General features: G+C 38.9%; 1 protein-coding gene across 9 annotated transcripts in view; it reads left to right on the top strand.

Moving 5' to 3' along the window:
• Window positions 1-21,649, top strand: part of LOC149319486 (dystrophin-like) — a 1,434,671-nt gene that overhangs the window by 1,253,279 nt on the left and 159,743 nt on the right. For all 9 annotated transcript variants that reach the window (XM_089511816.1, XM_089511819.1, XM_089511811.1 and 6 more), the window contains one exon: window positions 12,680-12,758. In XM_089511816.1, the coding sequence (XP_089367942.1) occupies window positions 12,680-12,758 (79 nt within the window). The remainder of the gene's footprint in view (window positions 1-12,679; window positions 12,759-21,649) is intronic.

Raw genomic sequence — 21,649 nt, 5'->3', positions numbered from 1 at the left:
TACTAAATTGTCTAGGTCACATCATTATTATATATCCTCTCAACAGCATAGCAAGTGGTACTAAAATCCTAACCTGAATTCGTGAGCAATCCCCTCCCTGTAAAAACTCAACCATTCACAATTCACTGCTTGTTGTTGATAGCTTTCTTTAATTTGCTATTTCAATACATTTTGGTGCTTCTTCAGTAGTCATTTTGCTATTGACTGATCTGCTTACTGGCTTGGAGGTGCAAGCTGGTATGATAGCATCTGTCTCAATACAACTGATAAAAAATATAAGCGGGCACATTTGAAAGAGAAATTACTTGAGATTAGTGATTTCTGTGCAGCAACACTACACAGCTATAGAAATGCTTTGGGAAGTTTATCAGACTTAGCTTCTGGTTTTCTATGTGATGTGAAAGTATTCATTTCATTTCATGGCTTTCTACTTGATTTATAGCTATTGGTTTGGTTTTGGAAAGTCTCAAAATTGTATTTAGAATGTTTCAACTTTTTAGTATTTTATTTATTTTCTGTAAAAAGAAATCCAAACATACAGGGCTTTATATATAACTAAAAATGTGTCACTAAAAAGAAGTGAGGAAGAAAATGCTAGAAAGGCGGTGGGTGGGTGGATATAGACAACAGCAGAAATATAGTTGTTTGCATGATCTGAAAATCCTTATTTAGGAATCAGGGGTCAGGGTGTAACACCTGACTCACTGTGGCCTTTTGTTGTTAAGTGGCTTCCTTACTAGTCTGACTGATCTCTTTGTAGTTCAACAGGTCACAACAGACTTGAATTATGACTTAATTGTGCATGAATTAAGAACAGCTGCTAAAGACTATAGTATTGAACCATTAGCCCTGTTACATGGCACATCTGAGACTGTGGCAAAATTAAGAAGAGTGAGATTGTGCCTGTAGATCCTGTCCTGACCTATCTAGCTTTTCTTAAAATTGTGAAGAGAGACTCTACATGAGTTGGGGCCAGTAGTCATAATTCTACGGCTCCCGTTCCTGCCATCGTATGTCCATGTGAAAAGAACTTTGTAGTTGATGTGTGCCTTCAAGTCATTTTCAACTTATGGTGACCCTATCATGGGGTTTTCATGGCAATATTTGTTCAGAGGAGGTTTGCTTTTGCCTTCATCTGAGGCTGGGAGAGTATGACTTTCCCAAGGTAGCCCAGTGAATTTCCATGGCTGAATAGACATTTGAACACTGCAGGTTTGATCTAATGCTCAAATCACTACACCATGCTGACGAATGGCCACATATTGTCTGAGACCATGGATATTGCAGCCAATAGCATAAATTACAGTTAGATTTCACACAAGTACTTTAGAGCAATTTGGGCTAAGCTATACATTATGATAGTTGTACTCTTTTTAAAAGCATGCTTTGTGACTACTTCTTTTCTAAAAAAAAGAAAAGAAAAAGTAGTCATAGGAATCTAATTCATAAAATGCCACCAATACCAGCAGCTCTAACAGCAGAAGTGATTGTCAGTGGGAAAGTAGCCTGGGTCCCAAGTCCAGATCGAAGCTCATTCCAGAATGGGTCCCCACTGTCGGGTTTCTTTTGATCTGCTGGAAGTAGATAGTTAAGCACACTTTTAAAAAGTGTTAATAATTTCACACTGAATTTGGCTCTGATTTGTATGACTGTGTATTTCAAAAAATAGACTATGGTGATAATATAAGCCATGGTAGCCATAGAGATAAACCTATCTGGAAGCACCTTCTTGACTAGCCTAGTGATATCCTATCCCAAAGGCAAGTCAAAGCATCTCACATACATACATCCACAGAGCTATAGTGTACAGTCTCCAGGTTGGAAGCAACACTTAAAAACAGATTCTTTCCTTAACCATGACCATTGGACAGAAACCTGAGGTAAGAACAGACTATTTTTCCTCCCTATTTCTCACATCAAATCAACCACTAAAGGATAAATTAGTCTTGCTGAATAAATAGTCTCAGTGTGTGCTGTGATGTGTACAGGTCAGAGAGTGACAAAGTACAGGAAAGCCAGGCTGAAAGAAAAATACCCTGAATTAGGAAAGATTTTAGACTCTACAGAGTTATTAAGCTCATAGGAATCAGCTCAATGAAAATCAGCTTAAGTAATTTCAGAACATTCTGGCCATTTCCTCTGGCACATTCTACTAATAACAGCCAAAAACTGAAGTGTAAAGGAAAGGTTCAACATGAATAGGCTTTACCTGTTGCTTTCCCAATAATTTTCCATTAAGGCTTAATAAATGCTTTTTTATGATTGGCTTACTATTATTTATTATTATTCTTTATTTATCTAGCGCTGTAGATTTGCACAGTGCTGTATATAAAAACAATAAATATAAAAGAGTAAACCTGCCTATGGCATACAATCTAAGAAATAATAGGATAATACATATAAAATACATAGCAATACAGGAAAAGGTTCAATAAAACAGGCAACAAAAAAGAACATCAAATAGCAAGTATACTTCTGTGATTTGCTGTATGTTGTCTTATGTTGTTGTTGGAAGCACTTTCCAGAACTGCTATAAATGTTAAAGTGTACATTTGCTTTGGGGTCAGCATTAATGCTGACATCTGGACAGGCATTTCATTATATAAACTGCTGTCTTCAGTTCACTAATACTTACATTCTTGATCCTGAAAGGGTCAAGTTTCTACTACAGTTGCCAACTCTATCATTTTTCCACCCTTCCTCCCCCCCCCAACACACACACACACACACACAGAGAGATTCCCAAAAAAAGAACTTGGGGGCTTTTCAGACCGGCCATTAAGGCTGGCCTGGGGCAGAGCCAGGGTGTCGCATCCACATGATGCACACCCCAAAGGAACACCGTATAGCCATGCCACTGTGGCTATTGCACTCTGGAAAGGCCAGATCATGGTCGCAGTGTGCGGTTGTTGCAGCACTGATCTGGCTAAAGAAGGGGCGGCTGTTTGTACAACCCCTTTGTTGATTGTGCAAAATGCAATTCTGCACCTATAGTAATTATTCTAGAACTCCAGGTGATTGTATGCAAAAGAATTGCACCAGCAGGTGATATGTCACATTACTTATGTTTTCTCAAGCTTCATGTTAACAGGTTTGTTACATTTTCCATAATATTAAACTTTGTGAACACCTCATTTTTCTACTGATGTATTAGACCAGTCATCCAGTGTTCTACGGCTCGGAGGCCAAGGAATTGTTAAGTTTGCATAATGATTGTTCATAAACAATGGGCTATCCTGTGCCCATTTTTAGTAGTTCAGAGCATGTTTCTTCCAGTTCTGCCTTACATTCCTAGTAGTTGAGGACATGTTTCTTCCAGTTCTTTCTTACATTCTGATATTCAGGAAACAGAAAGCAATGCATAGTCACTAGCCCAGATTTTTCAATGTATTAAAAAGTATGCCTTACATTTTTCCCTCTTATGTATTTATATAAAGAACAGCAACATAGTGTTTGTCATCTGTCAGTTCTACACCCCATGGGAGAAAAGAAAGAAGCTTTTCAAAATCAGATGATGGAGATGTAGAATAACATTCCAGCTGATTTTGCAGGAGTTAGCATTCCTGGGTTGCTTTAAAAGGTTTAGAAATACTGTGGATATTGGGTAATGTAGCGGAAGATATTTGTTTTCTTAAAAGATATGATGTATGCATGCTTGTAAATACAATCTGTTAAGTTCTTCTCCAGTGACAGACCAAATGAACAGATACATTGAGGTTGCCACTATACATAGATCTGTGTTCATGTGTATGTGCCAAGTTGCCTGTCAGCTTATGGCAACCCCATTAATTTTTCTTAGGATTTTCTTATGCATGAAATACTCAGTGATGGTTTTGCACGTTCCTTCCTCTGAAATATAGCCTATAGCACCTGGTATTCATTAGTGATCTCCCACTCAATTACTAACTAGAGCTCACCCTGCTTAGCTTGCAAGATTAGGCAGGTTCTGATGTCTTTACGGTATCTAGGTGGATGTATGTACACCTACCTGAGAATAATCTTCATTGAACACAATGGGAAGTATACTGACATGTATGTGGTTGTATTAATTTTATATTTCACTGCTGGCACTTGAATGCAACTAGTTCAGTACATTAATATGACTTCAACAACTTTCCTGCTGGTTACAGATTGTATGTAAATTGTTATAAGTAGTAACCTTAAAGGTAGATTATAAATTTCCTCACAGTAGTGTGCCAGACCCCTCACCCCGATCTCTTAATTGTTGTCATAAAAAAAGAAATAAAATAATTTCACAACCTGAAGGATGTACAGCCAGTTAAAATATTTGCTTATGGTACCATATATCAGATGAAGTGTTAACTGAGTTTTATTCAAGGAGAGGAAAATATGCAATTTTTCTTTCACTGTAGACAGGAACAGAGATAACAACAAAGCAGCAAGAATGTGGATATGTGATTTTTCTTCCTCATAGCAGAGAATTAATAAGCATCATTCAAAATAGCTTATGAAATTGTAGACTCATCCTAATGGCAGTGTAATTTAGTTTAATAATAGTGGTAAGAAAGGAAGCTATTTGTTTGCATAAGCATTGGGGGGATCTTTTTTACCACTAGTAATAAAAAGCAATTTTATAAAATGAAGATGAGAAAGTCAATGTGTATAGGAAAGGCAGCAAGCATAAAAAATTAAGAAACTCTTAACTCTTCCTCCTCTTTATTCAGGAATGTGTACACTACCACTGATTTGACAGATATGTATGGACTGTTCCATGTAAAACCTTTTAAAAATATTGTTGAGAAGTTCTTGTGTTTTCAGCTAAACCAGCATATACAAAAAGACTCTAACAAAACACATTCAGCTTTCTAATGAGTTTCTTGGCCATTCTGTCCATAGTATCCTGAGAAGTATTTGGGAATTGCTGTGTGAAACTAATTAAATTATCTCACTTTAGGGAAATGGTCTGGCCCCCAGGGTTATAAATCAGGAAATGCTGAAAGACACAGATAAAGGTCGGAGAGGGAGTGAAATCTGGTGCATTACTGTAGGAGCATAAAGAGAGCCTTTGTTAGAGTCTCATTATGTGAAGCATGTGTCTGCTCCTTTATATTGATATGAGTCTGTGAAAAATGCATTTATTGAAAGTCCTCAAACTAAAGGGAAAAGAGATGCACGTACACAGATTTATGTCTTTAGCAAAAAGCTACACTCATACAAACCAGAAGAGGGAATTCTATGTGATTAGCTACATTTTTAGAAGCCATTTTGTCTGGATTTTTCTTTCTTTTCTCCTGAAGAAGGCAGTGAACAGGTGAGCATGCTAGAAATTTACAAATCAAAGGAAGTCTAATTTTAACCAGAGTATTAGGTTAAGAGATAACTCTAAAGCATGCTAAGTGCAGTATAACAGATTTGACAGGTCCAAAATCCAAAAAAGAAAACTATCCTAGAATGTGTTGCCATTGACATTGTAAGTAAACTTTTGTTATAATGATATTGATGCAATTTGAGGCACATATTGACACTTCCTCCAGATACACGAGAGTGTAATTCTCTGGGGTCAGAGTGGATTGATTCCTCTCCTAAACTTTTTCTAAATAACTTAAAGGCAACATATCACATCTGATATTGAAAGCTAAGCAGGGTAAGCCCTGGTTAGCACTTAATATGGGGGACCATCAATGGATACGAGCTGCTGTAGGCTATATTTCAGAGGAAGGAACTTACAAAACCATCCCTGAGTATTTCTTGCCTAAGAAAATATGATGAAAAATTAATGGAGTCACTATAAACTGACACTGCTAGATGAAGGGAATGCTGTGGATATAGTATTTCTTGATTTCAGTAAGGCCTTTGCAAAGTTCCCCATGACATTCTTGAAAACAAGCTTGCAAAATGTGGGCTACACAAGGCAACTGTTACATGGATTTGTAATTGGTTGACTGGGCGAACCCAAAGGGTGCTCAACAAAGGCTCCTTTTCATCCTAGAGAGAAGTGACCAGTGGGGTCCCACAGGGCTCTGTCCTGGGCCCGGTGCTATTCAACATCTTTATCAGTGACTTGGATGACAAAATTGGGGGCGTACTTATCAAATTTGCAGATGACACCAAATTAGGGGGAGTAGCTAATACCCCAGAGGACAGGACCAAAATTCAAAATGACCTGAATAGACTAGAAAGCTGGGCCAAAGCTAACAAAATGAAATTCAACACGGGGAAATGTAAGGCACTGCACTTAGGGCGGAAAAATGAAATGCACAGATACAGGATGGGTGACACCTGGCTGAATGAAACTTCATGTGAAAGGGATCTGGGAATCCAAGGAGACCACAAGTTGAACATGAGTCAACAGTGCGATGCAGCAGCTAAAAAGGCCAATGCAATTTTGGGCTGCATCAATAAAAGTATAGTGTCTAGAACAAGGGAAGTAATAGTGCTACTATGTTCTGCTCTGGTCAGACCCCACCTGGAATATTGTGTCCAGTTTTGGGCACCACAATTTAAAAAGGATGTGGAGAAACTGGAGCATGTCCAAAGGAGAGCGACTAAAATGGTAAAGGGTCTGGAAGCCATGCCCTATGAGGAACGACTAAGGGAGCTGAGGATGTTTAGCCTGGAGAAGAGAAGGTTAAGAGGTGATATGATAGCCCTGTTTAAATATTTGATGGGATGTCATATTGAGGAGGGAGCAAGCTTGTTTTCTGCTGCTCCAGAGACTAGGACCCGGAACAATGGATGCAAACTACAGCAAAAGAGATTTCATCTCAACATTAGGAAGAACTTTCTGACAGTTAGGGCTGTCCGGCAGTGGAACACACTCCCTCGGAGTGTAGTAGAATCTCCCTCCTTGGAGGTCTTTAAACAGAGGCTGGATGGCCATCTTTCGGGAATGCTTTGATTTGGATTTCCTGCATGGCAGGGGGTTAGACTGGATGGCCCTTGCAGTCTCTTCCAACTATATTATTCTATGATTCTATGATTCTGTGATTCTATAAACATCAAAGTGAGTTGAACACACACATACACTAAGGTGCTTATCCCATTGGTTTACCTCTATCTGGATTAAATCTTAATTCGGGCAGCATCCTGATTTTATCAGATGGTTTTTGCTGCCTAATTTGCTGCCCGAATACATCCTTGGTCCATCCCCACTTTCAGAACTGCTCTTCCCAGCTCCTTTTGGATCTGGGAGTTTTCCGGCTTGAGAAAATGGCCGGCAGAGCACTCCTGGAAGTGGGGATGAACCCAGGCTGTATTCAGATGGCAAATTAGGCAGCAAAGAAGTCTGATAATATCAGGATGCCACTTGAATTTAAACTGCATAGAGGTAAGCTAAATTAAAATGCTATGGGATAAGCTCCTAGGTTTAACTATACAAGCAGAACTAGTTTTGTCAAAACCAGAATCAAAGTGCCTCTTTTTCAATGTAATTTACCCTCTGCACTAGGTTTTTTAAATAAATTCAAAATTAGATCATGTGCACACACGACACACAACACAAACATCCATTGTGTAAAAACTGAAGGAGCATTCTACCATTCAGTCTTCCTCCATGACATCCAGGCCTCAAGAGAAAAAAATGAGAATCGTTCAGGGTTCTCCTGCTCAAAATAATCTAGAAAGCCCAAAGGAAGCATTGTTCTGAGCAGCCACTTCTGTTTGGATTAATTTTTATAAACAGCATAAGACAATGTTATTTGGTGAAATGTTTAGTTCACTCATTCATATTCTGCGTTTATCCAAAACTAGGGACCAAGGCTGCTTACAAAAATGTAAACAAATTCAGATAAAAGTACATAGAAAGACGTAAGTAAAGCCATACAAAAATGTTGTTAAAATGCAATTAAATTATGCATATAATTAAAACTACATGAAATCCATTAAAAAGGCAAAAGGTAGTGGTGTGATGACTGAAATGCCTTGAAGTCAGTTACTTGGAGCCTGTTAAACAGGAAATTTTTCATTTGTCAGTGGAAGGACACCAAGGAGGGAAGTCTGCTTGCCTTCTTAGATAGGGAGTTCCTAAGCCAGAGAGCAGCAGTTGAAAGTGCCCTCTCCTGTGTTCACTCTGAGTGTGCCTGCAAAAGTAGTGAGACCCAGAGAAGAGTTTCCCTGAAGATCATAAGGCCTGAATGAGAGCACATACAGTGGTGTATGTTACTTCAGATACCATCAAAAAAATTCACTTGGGAAATGTTGGATTTCTTCACATTTAGAGTTGCTGTGAGTTAGAAATCAGAGGTTGAGGTCTGCTCAAAGTAAATCAAGGGAGTTTATCAGACAAGGGGAATTGGAAGTATAATCCGATGGCAATCTGAACACAATCATGGGGTTTCACATTATTGCGTGATAACCCACTACACACAAATCCGAGCAATGGGAAGTCAGTCCGAACGCAATCATGTGGTTTCACGTTATTGTGTGATAGACTACCACATGCAAATTCGTGCAATGGCATGCTATTTTTGGGCAATGGGGAGCCAGTTCAAACGCAATGCGTATTCACATAATTGCGCAAAACTAGCTACTTTAAGTGAATGCATTCTGGCCCCACTTTCTTTTCATTCGAATTTAAGAGAAATTCCTCCCATTTGATAAACTCCGAGGAATATATGCTCACTCTCCATTTCACCCATGGATGATTCTTACACATTGTAGAACTAACATGACTGGACTGAAGATTGAATAGGGAAGAACTGTATTCTTTTGTAGAGTAATAGAGATTTTCTTTGAAGGTTGATAATGAAAATTTGCAAAAGACATTCATAAAGTAGAAGTAAAAATTGTTACATTTCAGGTTGTGCATATACTAGCATAGTGTACATGGTATAAATCATGTGGTCAGCATAGTGTATTGGTTTGAGCATTGGACTATGACTCTGGAGATCAGAGTTTGGATTTCAGCTCATCCATGTAAGCCAGCTGGGTGGCCTTGGGCAAGTCACACACTTTCAGCCTCAGAGGATGGCAGTGGCAACCCCTGTCTGAAGAAACTTGACAAGAAAAGCCCGGGATAGCAATAGGAGCTTCACCTGAGGATCCTCCGCATAAGGGGAGGGGCCACTGTACTTATAAATGTTTAAATAAATGTTTCTAATAAAAACAAATGACCTTGTAAAAAAATCGAGAAACAAATTAGAGACAGAAGTGGTTATTTCTTTCCCAACGTTATCCTGTTGGATAAGAGGGATGGTCCATCTTGTCATTCAGAATTGCAGTACATGTTAGTTGAATATATGAACATGTATTAGCGTACACATACACAACATATTTAGCAGTTGACACATTTTTATTTTATTTTTTTGAAAAGTTAAAAAAAAAAACACTCACATACTGGTGTGTGGATTCAAATCTGTTCTCAATTACTTGTACATAATCCTACTGGATTCAATGTCAGCTGTCCAAAGATTAACACAGGCACCTGCCATTTTTGATGTTTTTCCAGCATACTCATTTGTGGCCTTTCCTGCCATCAAATTACAATTTGTTAAGTGCCACTGAACTGGAAGGACCATGTATTAAGAGGCCCCATTAGCTTATAGCCAGCAGCCTTAAACTTGTGCTGTTGAGTGCAGTCTTGCAGCTTATATCTGAAAGTCTAACATTTGCTTTATTTTGATTTAAACATTCTTTATCCTTTGTAGCAGTTTTTTAATGTGAACCTCAGTTTGAACAGCCCAATTCCTAGTAAGGCTGTATCTTTTTGCTAAAAATCCAACATGACACAAAATCTTAGAATCTCATTAATCATTGGCTGTGCTTGCCAGAATTGATAGCAATTGTGAGGATAAGAAATCTGGAAAGTGACGGTTAACTCTGTGTGGTGTGCCTTCAAGTCATTTCTGGCTTATAGTGACCCTAAGGCAACCCTATCTATCATGGGGTTTTCTTGGCAATATTGGTTCATAGGAGGTTTGCCATTGTCATCCTTGGAGGCTAAGAACATATGACTTGCACTGGTCACCCAGTGAGTTTCATGACTGAGCTAGGGATCGAACCCTCATCCCCAGATTTGTAGTCCAACACTCAAACCACTATGCCACACTGGCTCTCTCCATTCACAACAATGATTTAAATAATATAAGAGCAAACATAGTGTTCAGCAATCTTTGTCATGCCTAACTTAGCATTCAGAATAATAACAATTTTTTAAAGGAGGAATAATGATAGCAAAAAAGGATATGAATGAGGAAGGTAGTTGAGGAGTTTGATTTGAGAGACTTTATTTAAACTGATGAGACATAATGAAAAAGAAGACATAATGAAAAAATGGCAATAATAGTAGCTAAAAAAAGGTAAGACAAACAAGGGAAATAAAATTAAAGATCATAAGCAAAGAAAGAAATAATGAAATAGCTGGCAATAACAGTAGCTTAAAAAAGGTAAGACAATGGGAAGAGGAATAAAATTAAAGATCATAATAAAGGAAAGACAGAAAAGGAAACTGGAATGAGCGAATAATGCCTGAAATGGAGGGAAATTGATAAAGATAAGGACAAGAATATAACAGCAAAGAAATCCGTTAACACAAATGGAAAAGGAGAAGAACTGGAAGGAGTGAGTTAAGAGCATGAAATAACTTTTCCCCCTGAAAACACAGCAGTTTCAAAGAGTCAAGAGGTGTGCAGTGATCAACAGCACCAAAAGCTGTATTAAAATAAAAAGCTGCATATTTACTTCATCAGTTTCTACTTTGCTTACCATATCAAAAACAATATCTTGTTCATGCCAACCATACCAACAACTTCTGTCTCTCTGTACATCAATAAATAGCATATGTGCAGCCAAAACATGCAATACAATCTATACTAACAAATGTGAGACTGGATCCATCTTATTTACTATATGCACTCAACTATAAGTCAACTTCATGTATAAGTTCAGGGCAGATTTTGGGGCCAAAATTATGTATTTTGATATGACCCATAGATAATTCAAGGTTAAAACTTGGGGGCATGTACTTTTAGGTGCTCCCAGGATCAACTAAACTCATGATTTTCACCGCTCTACTTAGAGAAGGGGATGGTTCCTTTTTTTGATAAGATTTAAGGTACAGTACAGTCAGCCCTCCTTATCCACAAATTTTTTTTATCCATGGATTCAAACATTCACAGCTTGAAAATATTCAAAAAAAAGTATAAATTCCAAACAGCAAATATTGATTTTCTATTTTATATAAGGGACACCATTTTGCTCTGCTATTATATGTAATGGGACTTGAGCATCCATGGATTTTGTAATCTGCGGGGGATCCTGGAACCAAACCCCAGCAGATAACAAGGTCCCACTGTACTTACAGTGACTTGTGGATAAATCAACCCAAGTTTTTTGAGTCAATCATTCGATTAATATTTCTAGACTTATACATAAGTATATACAATATATCACTTGTATAAGTGAGACTGTATGCAGCAACCTCTAAGTTACTTCTAACTAAGGGGTGAAACAGACCACCTCTTTGCGCTGGCTTGGGGATTTAGCTGCTGCATGCTCTGATTCTGCCCCCAAGCTGGCACCACTCCATCTGCCCGATGACACAGCGGGCAGCTTTGCGGCATTCCAGCAACACTGCATTTATATGCTGCACACTGCAGGAGTTCCACAAAGCTGCCACAGCAGAAAAACCAGCTTTTTGCTGGCTCAAAAAAGGAGCAGCATTTTGCCACTTCTTTTTATGTCAGAAAAAAGCTGGGTTGGGAGCATGGCATGTGGTTGCCACAGCCCAACCCAACATTCAAAGGGGGCAGTGTCAAGCTTCCCCTTCAGGACCATCTGTTCCAGCCCTAAGTATGTTCTCCTGGCCCAACCCCTGCAAACCCCTGACAGGAAAATTGTACAATAGTGCTATGATCGCTGACAACAAGAACAAGTTTATTGATTAGTCAGCTGACCGTATCAAGAAATGCACAATACAAATTGCAAAATACAAAATACAAAATCCGAATGTCAAATACATACAAAAATAAAACTTGGTCACATCTAAAAGCTCATATAAAATTACGACAAGAGTTAGAGTTAAAACCAATACTAGCTAAATAAAAGCAAATATAATGAAATAAGGTGCAAAATACATTAGACTATAATACGACAAACCACCTAAAACAGAGTAGAGGAAATCAATAAGGTATTAAAATGCCATGAGACCCCATTTTGTATGATAAATTGATCTCTTAAATAAGCAGCTTTTACAATAAATTTTGCAGTACATCGCACTAGGTGTAAATTCTCTCCAGAAATGAGATGGGACAATTTGACAGTGGGATCCCAGTTGGTCATGTGGACCAAAAATGGTTGTAAGTAATGGGATCTCTCCTTATCATATAGACAACAATCGAACAGGATATGTGTAATGTCCTCTACAGCTGACGCGCCACAAATACATATTCTTTTGTGGTAAGGTATTTTTTGGAATCGCCCTGTTCTTACCATGGAGTTCAGTTGTTCAAATCTGGTTCTAGTGAATGCTGTTCTCTGGCTCTGTGTGTGTGTGGCAAGGGTGATCTTGCTCCAAAATCTAATCTGAAATACCTATAGTGGAAATCATGTATGTCATTATACATGCCTGTCTGGTATTCATGTCTTTAACACTGAATACGTGAATGTAACAGCATGCACGATTGTAACCAAATACTTTCTTTTCCATGTCTAAAGAATTAATTCTGAAATTTTAGACTGGAGTAGAAGTAATCATATTGTGATTATTTCCCCCTTTACCCAGGTGACCATTGAAGAGCGAATCAGACAGTTGCATGAGGCGCACCGAGATTTTGGTCCTACTTCCCAGCACTTCCTTTCTAGTAAGTAACTGCTCTTTTTTTATTAATGTTGCTAATTTGCACTGTGCTTCTTAGGCCTTTCACCCCCTATATAGGCAGTCTTTTCAAAGACGACAGCTGATTTCTTCTCTTTGTTTAACTTTCAAAAAGACACTGCTATTAACAGTTGCATAACCCAACAGTTAAGTATCATGGTAATTTGACACCTTGATTCAGAAACCCATGCAATTAAACAGAGACCTAAGACTCCCCCGCCCACTAAGGTCTTCAAAACCTATTTTTTTGTAAAAAAGTAGATGAGGTGACAAACTTGTATGCTGAATACAGTACCACATTCCCCAGTTGTACAGGTGACATTTTGTGAATAATAATAATAATAATAATAATAATAATAATAATGTTTCTGAACAGATAACATAGAAAAGGAGATATCAGTTCTATCTGGTATTTTATGTTCAGGGTTTTTTATTATTATTATTATTTTGATGGCAGAGCATTCAGATATATTGGGGAGGGGAAAACGCTTGCCCCTTCAGATGTTTTGGACTACCAGTCCTGTAATAATTTATGACTGGTCATGCTGACATTTGGAAATTGGAAGTCTGAAACATCCCAGGGGCTAGGGACAAGATCTCCTCCCCCATCCTTGAATGCTATAAGCTTCATGCCTGTAGTGTTTAGATAGTATAGTTGAGACATGTCTGGTGTTGTCTGATAGGCTTAAGAGTTCAACAATAATCTACCCCCCCCCCCTTTTGGGGGGGGGGTAACATTCCTTGTTTCCAGGCTTTTTGCTACTCTAAATAATTTCTTATTCAAAAATGCATTGGCTTGAGTAATTATAGGAACTTGTTCATGAAAGTAGCAGAAGAATAGCTGGATGTGTGGAGGAGAAGAATGTAAAACTTGTATTAAATCTTGAAAGATCCGGTGCTTCTGAAGGTGCTTTGCATACAAGAGGCATTATGCTTTACTTGTTCCCACTGGAGTGAATGGAAGAATGGGAGAATGTAAATTAGCATATTTTGTGATACCACTTTCCTACATGGAAAAGCCTGAAGCAAAGAACAGTCCTGCTCAATATTGTCTGATATTTTCTGTTTGTTTGCATTGTCCCATTAGAATGTAATAGAGTCACTAAAGATTTTTCCTATTCCCATCTGCATAGCACTGGCCTGTTCAAGCCATTTCTGGGACCTCCCTTACACATGCAGCACAACTTTGAGTTGGTAGCATGGATTGTGTTTCTTAAGACTTGCATATGTTGGATTTCATATGTGGACATTTAAATGATAAAATCTGGCTGACAGTATTAACACAACAGGGAATGGGGTCAGCAGAGATCTTTCTTAGTGATGTGCTAGGTACTGCAAGAGGGAGGGAGGAGAAGACAGAAATTATTATGCCTCTTCGAGCAGAGTAAAGGAGAATAATATAGGACTTTACCATCTCAGGATTCTGCAATAACATTTTCCTGCATATTTTGGCAGTGGTCTGATCTGGGAGAAAAAGAACTGTGGAAGTTGGGTTTTATATTGGAATAAACAGTAAAGAGATAATTTTTCTGGGCTTCGTGCAGTGCTTATGCATGAGAGTCAGTTCCGTAAAGACTCGGGTGACATGCAACAAGAAAGATGTTAAAATCAAATAGGATTGTTCACCTTTGGTAGAGATGTCTCATTAGACTCTAGTATTGTTGTACAGCACCACATACATTGATGTTCCTATAATAGTAGAAGTAGTCATTGCTGACATTTTAGTCATAGTAACAATAAAACATTGTTCTTAATGCAGGCAGGATTAAACGAGGGAGAAAGAGATGAAGGAGAGAGGAGTGCTCAGTTGTCATGCCCCAAGGAACAAATAGATCCCAATTTGTAGTCAATGAAGAGATATGGTTAGAATCTCAACATAGCTTTTCTAAAAGCAGTGATCCTGTTCAGCAAGAGTAGAGAAACTTTACAGTGTGGTGGGCCAGCTGTCACTGCCCTACACTACTCTGAAGACCAGAGGGTTGGCACATCTGGGATGTGTCCTCATGTCACTGGGACTCAGTTAGGGTTGCCAGGTGAAAAATAGGACAGGGTTCCAGAATCTTTAATGGTTATGCAGAAGAAGGAATTCCTTCAGGTAAAGCATATATTGATCCTTCCTCTTCTACATACCAATAATGAGCCCTTCAGTGCTTACCTAGCTGAAGCTTCTCTGATCAGCACTAAACTTCTCTGGACAGTGAAGGCAAGGGAGAGTGAAGTGAGAGCAAAGCTTTAGAAGTGAAACGACACAGGCTTGCATTCAGACTCACTTAGCTCCTGCTCCCTTCAAATGGGGATGGGGATGCAAAACTGACTGAGCTATGGACTCATCACATTGTTCCTCATTTAACTTCCTCACACAGGGAAAGCAAAGACGGGCAAATCCATCAACAGGTATTCAGGACTGAGCTCTCTACCAGTTGAACACAGTTGTCTTCACTCCTCCCTCTTCTTACTCAATTGGGAAAATTCCCCAAATGTCACACTGTGCAATTTATTTTCAACCCACATGAGAAAGGTGAAAGAGGAACAAAACATCTGAGCTATGGCCTCACAATAGCCCCCCCCCCCCAAAAAAAAAACATGGAGGGATTGTGTTAATTGAGAAAGAGGCGTAATTTGTTCCTGGATGTTAGTGGGCACAATGTTGGCATATTGCCTACAAAAGAAGAATTTGAATGTGGAGGTCAATTTCAATTAAAGATTGGTATAATAAATAAATGTGTGTGTGCATGTGTGTATGTGTGCGTGTGCGCTCAGTCTGTTTATAGAAGTCAGATATCTGCAGAAATACCATTAGATTTTTACTAAGCTGTTAAGTAGGATTTCAGGCTCCAACAGCCTTCTCCTTTGCATCTTTATGGGGGTAAACATATGAACAATCTCTGAGGGAGTTGCTTCTGTCATTACATTTGCTGCCCATCTCTGTGTGTCAAGACTGTACATATGAACCCAGCATACACTTATGCATGTATCTATGGAAGCCAATGAAATGAGAGTGATAATACTGTTTCATGAAATCATACTGGGAAATTTACTTTCAACTCACTGTGGACAAGGGATTAGCACATTATTGATGGTAGAAGGTAAAAGATGGTGCAAAAGGAAAGACAAAATCTAAGGTTTAATAACAACAGAATGCTATCAATTGGAAAATGGCTATATTTTCCAGCCTAGCTGCTTCTTTCAACAATTTCCCCTCCCATATTCAACACAGATGTTTCCAGCTGGTTATTATCTCTTAGCTGGATATATGGAGTTGCTAGTTCTCAGCTATGGTATCTCTAATTACAATGCCTGCTTTTAAAGATGGAGCTGAATCCATCCACAGCCTGCATAGCATTACTGAGAAAGACTATTATATTTGTGTCCCACTGGGATAGGAGAAAACTGATGCGCATAACTGCTTATTAAAGAATTTTACTCTTCAGAATGTCCTTCTGTGAACCCCCTAAGAATTTGGGAGTGATCAAGCACTCATGTAGATATTATATACAGCCATGAACTCTGCACTGAAATGGTGACAAAGACAAGGAGCCACAGCACAACAGATGCTTCAAAAATGGCAACTAAAAACCATTCAACTCAGCAGTGAGGGGGAAAGGTGGTTATCTCTTGGACAGCCATTAAGAAGCATGTTTTCCTTTGAAAAATTACTTGAAACAGCTTTAGAGCAGCAAGAGAAATTGAAAACCAGTGTTTGAAAGCCATATCTTTGGCCTATTGTACTATGATTATAGGAAAGTAAATAGCAAAACTGTATTTAAGGGATTGTAGCAGTGGAATAGGGCATGGATATAGGATAATGGGCTCTTGCTGCTTGTTTGATATATAACAGGGAAACACCAACCAATAGATGATGACTTTTTATTTCCTAAATAAAAGCGATTATGTGCTGATGTTGTATTAGAATTGCTTCACTGCTGTTATACCAAATAATGAATGAAGTAGGTGTAGCCACTGGGCATAACAAGCTTCGGCTGTGCAATACAATATAGTATTATTGAACAAGTGAATTGTAATTGCTGTCAAAAACAAACATGAATTTTATAGCCAAGAAGGAACAAATCTGTTCTTTAGAAAGTTCATTTTCTTTAAAAAAAAAAAAAAAAGTAGAATGTGATATTAAGAATAAATTGATTTTACAGGTAACAATTCCTTTTTTAAGTGGCTTCCTAAGCTTCCCTTCTAAATGGCTTTTTGACAAATTATGTATATGCAGGTGGGTGGAGTGGCAAAAAAATTTGTGGTCTAAAACTTTTTTAAAGATGTGTGTGTGTGTGTGTGTGTGTGTGTGTGTGTGTGACTATCCAGCTGAACCACATTCACACTGTATACAGACTCTAAGTTGAGATCAATTCCATTTTCTGAATCCACCGACATAAGATCCTAACATTTTTTGCATCCACAGATTTACAACCTGAACACCACTAGGGATCCCTACCTAGAGGATAAGATGTAATACAATAATACTTTTATCTACTTAAAAATGTTGGTGATAGAGTGTCCTTTGTTTTTCATCCACCAACCATGCAGCAAAAGCTGGTGTGGGGAGGGGGCCTTTTTCTTGGCCTCCATGAAGGGAATCCAGATGGCTTTCTGCTTGGCCTGATTGACCAAGTAGTATCATGGGATGGGGGTGATTGCTGAGGCTATGTAAGCCTGTCACCCACTCATACTGTGTCCTTATTGATTTGTGCAACCCACACACCCTCCCACAGTCCAGTGTGAGCATTACTGTTTGTCTCTGGGCCTGTTAATTTTTTCCCCTTTACAGTGGAACCTCGGGATACGAAATACCCGGGTTACGAATTTTTCGGGACCCGAAAAAAACCCATAGGAAATTATTGATCCGGGTTACGAAAGTTTTTTCGGGTCCCGAAAAAACTTTTGGTGCTTTTCGGCGCGATTTTACACCAAATCGCGGCTTTTCCCCATTAGCGGCTATGGGGATTCGGCTTGCGAAAGCCGTTCGGGTTACGAAAGCGGCCGCGGAACGAATTAATTTCGTAACCCGAGGCTCTACTGTACCTGTTTTCCCCCCCATACCCTATACTGTATCTATTGGGACTTGGACAATTGACTTGAGTTGGTGTCGATAAATAGGTCTTTGGCAGTAGAAGAGAGAGGAGTGAAGATATTAAATTAGTGTACACCTTGACACCCTACTCTGGTAGAGGGTTGGCCTCTGGAATTGCCTCCACAGGGCAGGAGACCAGGAGGTGTAGGAAGGAGAATGCCCATGGGGCTGATCTGGGGTTTACTCTTTCTTATAATGTCACAGGTGTATAAGCCCTCCAGGTTTTTGCTTTCCAAAGATGACCAGCAGAGATAGCAACCAATCTCTTTTGGATAGCCCTAGAAACTACACCAAAATGGAATGAAATATATCCTCTTTGGGAAGGGAAGATCTCTGTACTAGGGCACAAAGGCTGTTGGGGAACAAGAATGACACCTATCGGATAAAAGTGTCTTATATGAATATATCTCTATCTGACCTGAGCTCCCATTACCCACTACCAATAGATCCTTCATACCAATTCAACAGGCTACATAGCAATGGAATGAAGTTTAGCTTATTTCTGGGGTAGGTAGAAAGAATGAGTGGAAGTACAGTGAGGGAAACATATACAGAACTCTCTGCCGAATAACAAGCATTTGAGGGCAACCTAAAAGAATTGACAGAAAGATGTCCCCTTGCTGCTGTGATCAAAAGCAAGCATATCTCTGAGAAAAGAGGTCATAACAGAAAGAGCAAGGGCCTGACATTGAGGTCACAGGAGGGCCCTGAGAAAGCAAGATTTGTAATAAAAAGAACACACATAATCTAAGAAAAAGTATTTGTAAGGGCAAAGGCCTGAGGAGAAGCATAAAAGCAGGTTTATATGGCTTTTTATATATCCTTTGGAACAAATGCCACTTTGAAGTTGCCAATACCAAAAAGAGACTAAGAGGAGGAAAAAAGTTGACTTATAGCCCTTCTTAGGCAGAGTACAGAAACAGCAGCTTGAGGAAAGACTAGCAGTGTTTCCTAAGGTTGTGGCACTTGTATTGGGGTTCACATAATCTCCTCTTGCATTGCTTTACATGTTAAGGAAAAAGCAACATGGGACATACAATGAATGAAATAAAACTTGTATGTGAGAGTCAGGGTGACTCAGCAGAAGCAAATTAAGAGCCACACAGATGTAGAAGGTAATGCAATTAGCAAGTCCTGAAAGCCAAGGACAGAAATGTAAAGTGGATAATTGAAAACACCTGAGAATTATTAAGTGGTCAAGGCTGAGATGATGAAATCATTAGTTCTGGGTAGAAACAAGAGAACCAATCAGAATGGATGTACACGCCCACTGGGTGGATACTGACAAGAGTGGGTGGTATGATCCAAGGACTATAATAATGGCTATGATTCCTAATGTATTTTGTGGGTAGTAGTGAGGAGTTGTATTGGATAGTTTTGGAGCTGTATATAGTAGAATAAAGTAGATCTTTTATATAAGACTACTGAGTTGTCTGGTGTCTTGAGTGAAGATACAAGAGCCAGCTGGATCCTGAAGAAGTGTGAAGACTTCTGTGGAAGCAAGAGTGAGAAGGCTTGGAGAGTTTGTCAGGGTCTTCAGCCTATTCTCTGTAACTCTGCTGCTTTAGAGCAAAGCTTTAACCACTGGCCAAAACTGGTCAGCGCCGGTGAGTAACAAGGTGGTGAGTTCGAGCCAGAGGTGAAGAGCTACAACTCCCATCATCCCTGACATTACAGCCTTGATGTTGGACTTCCGTGTTAATGATCACTTACCAGTCCACAGATTCTACTGCTGGCTGCAAATATTGTGATAGCTTTATAGGCTCTTTTTATACAATAGGCCATGAGTTTAATCAAGGGAATACAATATGAATATTTAGGCCCAATTTAAAAGTAACATTTAACATAAAAATAAAAGCCTGGGACCATTTCACACAGCTCAGATTTATACTCATATATAAAAATATTTATTGGGGCCTGGAAAAGTGGCTATGGGTTGGATTGTAGCCTCTAGGACAAAGGCAGTGAAGGGGAACCTTTACACAGACATGTAAATACACTTTAACATCCCACTCACATTGCAGGCAAAATTGCCAACCCCTTGATTGTCCCATGGTTTAAATGATGCAAAAAACTATTGGCTAGTCAATCAAAACAGGACAGGAAATAACTTCTACGACATGCTTGGCCTCTTCTAGCATTCAGAACTCAGGACTGTCACTTTAATGATTGCAGATGTCTGTAGCACATACATGCTCATTGTTGCAGCCACACTAAGTAGCATTCCTATGAAAGTATTAAAGAGTTAATCCTTTAGGAGGAATGATACTCAGCATGACTTCACAAAGTCCATATGAATGTGGTACAGAAATGATGAGTCACTGTACCTTTAAGTCTCTGATACCCAGAAAATGTCAATGATAGGAGTGTCTTTACTCATAGGTTAACTACACTGAAAGACAATAATCCTTCCACTGAGCAGTGATGCATATCTTCCAAGAACTACAGTGTGTGTTGTGTGCCTTCAAGGCATTTCTGACCTAAGACAACCCTAAGACAACCTATCATGGTGTTTTCTGGAGGTTTGTCATTGCCTTCCATTATAGTTTGATGCACAAGCCACTGCGTCATGCTGGCTCTCTAAGGAGTAGAGAGAGTTCCTGCTTTTATTATTTTGAAAAGTTGACAATCTGGGCCAGGTAACAGTGTGAACAGCCAGCAGATGGTCTGGCTTCAGTCTGGGTAAAATCCAAAAAATCTGGCAATGCGGCAACATTATAATTTGTTCTCATAGGAAATTCAGATGCCTGGTTTCCTAACATGTATATTCGGGGGGGGGGGGTGTACATTCAATAGATGTACTAAGTTTCTATGTATATAACTGGCTAAGAGCAATTTAAGATTCAATGTGTTCGTATTTGTTCATTGAGGATAAAGCCAGAGAGAGAGAGAGACTGCAAAGGAAGACAAAAAATTGATCTGCTTAAATCCCTGATGAGCCCCAGTATTTCTGACAAGGCACTGGTGCTTCATAATCATTTCTACCAAGTTGCTCCAAGGCCTTATCCTTGGAGCAAATGAAGAATGAAACAATTGTTTCCTAAAATCCTGATATAATCTTAAAAGGGATTATATTTCCAGCCACCAAAAGAAAAAGGTGCCTTGCCAATGTACCTCTTTTCTCGGTACTGTGGGAGTAATTATAAATGATTACTGAAAGCACAATCACAATTTAAATCCATTTTTAAAGCAACAACAGATTATATACTAAACTAGGACTTGATTGTAAAACTCTTCTACATATGCTGCTTAGCAGTACAGCAAACTTGGATGCAAATTTTAAGGCTCTAAATAAAGCAAATGCATAACAGAATTGCACTAGCAGGAATTTTCCCTTTGGCCCCTCCTAAAAGATATTTGAAAATCCTACCTTATTCAAAGTGGAAAGGACCTAACCTTTATTCCTGGCAATTACAGTTCCAAAAACTGGCCAGTCTTGTGAAAAGAAAGCAAAATTATTGACAGCTTCAGGTTGTTCACAATTACAACTGAAGAAATGACATTGGGAGATTAAATCCCTTCACCTAGTGCTGTGTCCAAATCCATTTCACTGGCTACGCAATTGCTTCAAGATTCTGCAGACAACTTTAGAAGATATGATCACAGATTTTACACAGAAGAACCAGTTTTGATATTTACAGAAGAATAAGCAACCTGGTAATGTGCATATATCCATGTCTTACAGTGTTTTGGTGAAGCATAAAGATTTAGAATTAAGCTCCATGTGCTAAGATTAAAATAAAATCTACACTGTGTGAGCTGTGGGATATTTTCTGGCCACAGTAAGAATTCCATTG

Source organism: Sceloporus occidentalis, unplaced genomic scaffold, assembly GCF_023333645.1.
Source record: "Sceloporus occidentalis isolate IW3139 unplaced genomic scaffold, rSceOcc1.0.p SCAF_2, whole genome shotgun sequence".
In the NCBI taxonomy this organism is placed as follows: domain Eukaryota; kingdom Metazoa; phylum Chordata; class Lepidosauria; order Squamata; family Phrynosomatidae; genus Sceloporus; species Sceloporus occidentalis.
The sequence above is the reverse complement of the archived record's forward strand: the minus strand, read 5'-3'. Positions and strand labels throughout refer to the sequence as shown.